General features: G+C 49.8%; 1 protein-coding gene across 1 annotated transcript; it reads right to left on the bottom strand.

The window, feature by feature from the left end:
• Nucleotides 1–1700: 1700 nt before the first annotated feature.
• NIFK (nucleolar protein interacting with the FHA domain of MKI67) lies at nucleotides 1701–4636 on the bottom strand (the record flags this gene model as incomplete). Its single annotated transcript, XM_010155879.1, has 4 exons — nucleotides 1701–1877; nucleotides 2950–3030; nucleotides 3859–4070; nucleotides 4528–4636. Coding segments are annotated over 4 exons (579 nt in total), but the record flags the coding sequence as incomplete, so codon positions are not given.
• Between the last annotated feature and the right edge of the window lie 480 nt (nucleotides 4637–5116).

Raw genomic sequence — 5116 nt, 5'->3', positions numbered from 1 at the left:
GTCACTGCGATCGCACGATTATTCAAGTCATCAGGCCAGATAGGCCAGAATTAGCCCGGCCAATGGTTCAGATTTCTTCTCCTCTGCCAGGAGTCCGAGTCTTAAAATAACCAAGGAATTAGTGCCAGCCGCCTACCTGAGCCGCGTTGTTATCACCTGGGCTTTCCTCTGACCCCTTCTGCCAAGCCCGACCCACAGCCAACAGCGCAGCACTGGAGTGCGCTTCATCTCCCACTATAAAAGATCAAAGCTAAGTACGTGCTACAAACCCCAGCCTGGAATTTCTGCAGGATTCAGATCTGCAATAAACTGGTATGTTCAAGCAGGACTGGGTATCTGCAGTCAGCTATGACAGGTTACATCAGAACAGGAATAAACCTTGATGTACAACGAAAAGCTACACTCAATTCTCTGAACTCGTACTACTGGTGACAAAACCCTGCCTTCCATTCCCAGTTCCCCCACCCAGATGCTCACTGGGATGTGCTGATCACCCTCTGAAGTGTAAGATACCCTTGTGCCACACAGACAGCAGAGCTAAAACGCAGGGACAAGGTGCTGCAGGGCCCAAAGGACAACAGAACACAGCCCAGACCACCCCGCTTATGCTTTACGCATCTTCTCAGAAAGCCTTGCTCACTCCGAGAACAGCTCTATGTAAGAATTGCCACCACCTGCTCCTCTCCACAGTTCACCAAGGAGTGCCCCCGAAGGCAGCCACCCTCTCCAGGTCCTGAGTGTTTTCTGAAGGAGACAACGTGTTTATGGCACACAGAGCCCCAGAGAATTAGCGAGTTAGCTCTGCCCGAGCAGTCCCTGCACACCGGGCACCCCTGCAGAGTGACACGGCTGTTACACAAGCATGTGAGGGATGAAAGCGTAGCCGTGGCTCTGGCTAAGCCACCAGCCAGAGGAGCGGTCGCCCGACGTCCCCTGCAGCAGGGAACACTCTCAGACACAAATCTTTGGCCTGCAAAGGGAAAGGAATGGGAATCTTGAACACGAGTGACTTCAGCCATTTTCCTGACTCTTACCAACTTGCTACTCCCAGCCCCTTCCAAGCCCTCTCCAACCACTCCACGTCCTGGCAGAGGCCGAGTTTCCCAGGGTTGAGAGGCGCTGGCTTGCTCGGGCAGCACCTGCCCCAGAGAGCAGAGGCAGATCCTGACCGATTGCAAACAGGAGATGAACTTCAAGGTATGGCTTCCTTGGGGAAGAAACCTCTCACCCACGATTTGTGTAAACATGGGAGCACTCCTATGAAAACTAGGCGTTCCACTCACCAGAAGAACCACTACTGAGAGCCAACGCAGCTGGAAAATTGTTTTTTGTTTTTTTATAACCTGTCATTAATTATAAAAGTACAGCCCCCATCAGCAAGCGCCGAATGGACAGCCCCACGTTTTCTTCCCAAGCTGAGCGCCAGGGACAAGTTACAGAATTAACCGAGGGTTCTGGCACGGCTGTAGGCGCATCACAGCACGGGCACCTGGGAGCACAGTCGAGAACGTCTCCAAAGGCAGAAGCCCTGATGGCGAACCAGGAAAGGGAGGACTTGTGCACAGATTCCTTGCCCAGGAAAGACTGAAACAGTCTGGCCGTGACGACTCGAGCCAGGGAAGGTGAAGCACTAGAAGGCTCTTCACCACAGCCGTTTTTGAGTTGAGGAAAAACATGGCAACAGCCATATAATTTTAAGTCTATTTCTGTTTCTTCAGCTTTGATCTTTTCCTTGGCTGCTTCTTTGGTCTCTGCACAGCGTTGTTAACACTGGCAGGGGGCAGCTTGAGGGTTATTTCATTGTCCTCGGCGTCATCGTCCGCCTGGGAAGCTTTCCGGCGCTCGAGCACTGTCGGAGTACAGACTGGAGTAGGATCCTGAAGAGATCAGAAAAACACGACTCATTGCAAAGCATCTGCCAGAGAAAGCTGTCCCTGCCTCCGTGGCACCACACGGCCCCTCTGCCCAGCTCTCCTTCCAAACTTCAACACATTAGGGAAAATTGTTGTCTTTTTCTAACTACCTATTTTTGTAGACAGTATTTCTTCAGACAGAAGTGTCATCTTCAAAAAAGTGTACGTGAAAGGCAAATGTAAATTAATCCACGTTTTCTAACACGTCATTACGCACACTGGCTTTCCAAACTTTGTATTTCCTGACTCAAAGCACTAAGAAAGCAAAGAGGAAAATGACCCGAAAGGTGTATGTGAGTCTGCCATACAGAAACGCCACGCTCGAGCCCCCAGCAGAAATGTTAATACCTGACAGAATTTCAGACTGTCAGTGTCCCAGATCTCAGTCCTGATGGCCTGAGCTTTCCTTTCACCCTACGGATAGTTTCAGCTGGCATTAGTTTTCAAAACACTGGAACACCATTGCCTGGATTGCCTGGAGAGCGCGACAGAGGGACAGCACAGCATGCAAACGGGCACAGACCGCACTAGACCGCATCACCCCTTCAACTTCCTTCTGCCAAAGCGACTGGCATTACAGCGCAGCGCAGCCCCAAGAGCCGGACTGAAGCTCAGATGTAGGTGGAGTACAGGCGGGTGTCCTCAGCACCCGGCGTTGCTCCTGCCCGAGGGTAGTGCTAAATAGTGGAAGCACCGCTGCCTGGAGCCACCGCAGGACAAGCACTGCTAGTTACAACACGCTGCGTGGCCTCCGCGGCCAAATTCCCACAGGAGGAAGGACGGAGAGGACCCAACCACCCTCCCCTGTTCAAGAGTGCTAGTACATCTCAAAGGAGCAACTTTTGGCACAAAAATCTCTCAAGTAAATACTATCCAGGTTTCCAGGTGTTGACATCTATACCAGAGAAAAACCAATTGCACATCTGAAATGCCTCCCCCAGTGAGAATGGGGGTGATGTGAACAGGGGGACGTGAATGGCGGGGACATGAATGGTGGGGCACTGTGCTGGGCACTGCTAGGACTGTTCGGCCTTACCTGGCTGCTCAAAGAAATGTTAGGTTTTGACTTCTTGGATGGTTTGACTTTTCCTCTCTTTATGGAAAGCTCCTGTGCAGCCTGGGAAGCAAAAGGCAGATCAGGTGGATCACTACCAATTTCCTTGTGTGAAGGCACAGTCACTTAACAGTCGATAGGTTTTTTTGCTTTGTAACCACAAAATCTTTTCTACAGCAATTAGATTTGAATTAATAAAGTGACTTAAAGGGCTGCAGAGGTGATCTGGTTTAAACAAAAACACGCAAAGCAATGCACAAAAACTGCTACTGTGCATTTAAAAAAAATACCGCATTAAACAGCACTGCTTAAAGTTCAAGTACTTCACCCAAGCGCTCTGCAAACCAGCTTAGGCGAGGCCTAGGGATGGAAGCTCTAGTCTTGGGATCTGCCTTCAAATAACCCACCCTCCCAAGACCTCCCACAGGACAAAGTCCCTGAGGCTCTTCTGTGATCTACAGAGAAATATTAAAACCACAGAATATCTAACTGTTTACACTGTCAGAATCAGAATCACAGAATGGTTTGGTTTGGAAGGGACCTTAAAGACCATCTAGTTCCAACCCCCCTGCCACGGGCAGGGACACCTTCCACTAGACCAGGTTGCTCAAAGCCTCGTCCAGCCTGGCCTTGAAGACGGCTGGGGAAGAAAAGGAATGTCTTCCCTTTGCTGTTACTATTTCCTTCCCTAGAAGCAAACCCACACATACATATAGCACACCCAGCAACGCCACTACATGGATTTCCAGGAGCTTCTATACAGTCCTTAATGCTAGTAACTCCCCCGGTGCTCCAGCTCTTTTACTGGTTTCACACACGATTTTCCTCTATTTGGCACAGCCTTAATGCATGTTTTGGATAAAACACCCATCGAAACCACACCAAACTTACAAATCCTGGGAAGTCGTAATCGAGCCCCTTTTCAGCCAGCCTCTTCCGTAACAGCTTCTCCTTTCGCAGCAGTCGCTTTGTCATCTTTGCCTTCTGAACAAGTGAACGTATCTTGTTGTACCGCCTGACCGCTGGCAGAGACGGCTTCAGAAATATCCTGTTACTGTCCTTGAAGAGGTTTTCGTGGACCCTTTCGGGAGACATGAACTGACCTGCGTCGTAAACACGCGACACCAAGTTACAGCGGAGCCGCTCTCCTCGCCAAATGTGCTCACGTAACGCTGGTCGGTTGTCGGTGTGGCATTAGCCACTGCTACGGCAGAGCTCTAGTACAGCACTGTACGAACGGAAAGCAGCTAAACGAGTAAGAGAACTCATGATGGAAGAAAATAACACCTTTTCAGTTTCACCCAGAAAACACAGAAACGTGCTTTTCAAAAGGTGATGCCTACACATAGCTCATAATCCCTTACAAAGCCAGTGTTGCCATCACCACATCTGAGAAACTCGCTAAATTCATGACTCTTTTCATCAAAAAAGCCCCTTATGTCTAACTACACAGACTGCAGCTGCGACAGTCACAAATACTTCATTAAAAAAATACCAAAGAGTCTCCCAACAGTCAAAAAACCCCCCCAAGTTAATTACGAATTTCCGGCTCATACTTACACTTCAGCAGTCTTTCACAAAACAGGTAGTTGTTCATCGTGTCTGCGACAATCTTAGCCACGTCATCAGACTCAAATTCTATAAATCCGTAGCCTTTGCTACCTCCAGTCTGCAAGCAGTGACAGAAAGAAATCCGAAACCACACCTCGATACCTGAAGAACTACGCTAAAATTCTTTTATGCTTCCAAAGTCATAGACCATTCTCAGCTGAACACAAGTAGATTAATGAAAATCACCAGATTTACTTCACATTCTACCTTGAATTGGTGTATTCTGGCAATACGTCTTATGTGAGCGTGTTCAGTTACAAAAAACAGGGCTACGTTAACTGCCGCTGAAACTGCTTATCTGCAGCCAGAGTCCCAGAACGATGTGGGCTGGGAGCTTTGCAGATCCCCCAGTCCAGCCCCAGAGACGACGCCCCACAGGCGGTCTGTCGGCCTGGAACTCGTTTGGGACGTCGTTTCAGGACACGCCGTGACGCGGGGTGCCCCCATCTGCCCACTCAGGAAACTGCAACCAAGCGTTCCACGTGTTGCGCGACGGCGGCAGAGCCGCAGGCCGGCGGGCGACGGAGCCGGGGAAACC

The sequence above is a fragment of the Eurypyga helias genome, unplaced genomic scaffold (genome assembly GCF_000690775.1).
Source record: "Eurypyga helias isolate BGI_N326 unplaced genomic scaffold, ASM69077v1 scaffold31877, whole genome shotgun sequence".
In the NCBI taxonomy this organism is placed as follows: Eukaryota; Metazoa; Chordata; class Aves; order Eurypygiformes; family Eurypygidae; genus Eurypyga; species Eurypyga helias.
This window is presented reverse-complemented; position numbering and strand designations above follow the sequence as displayed.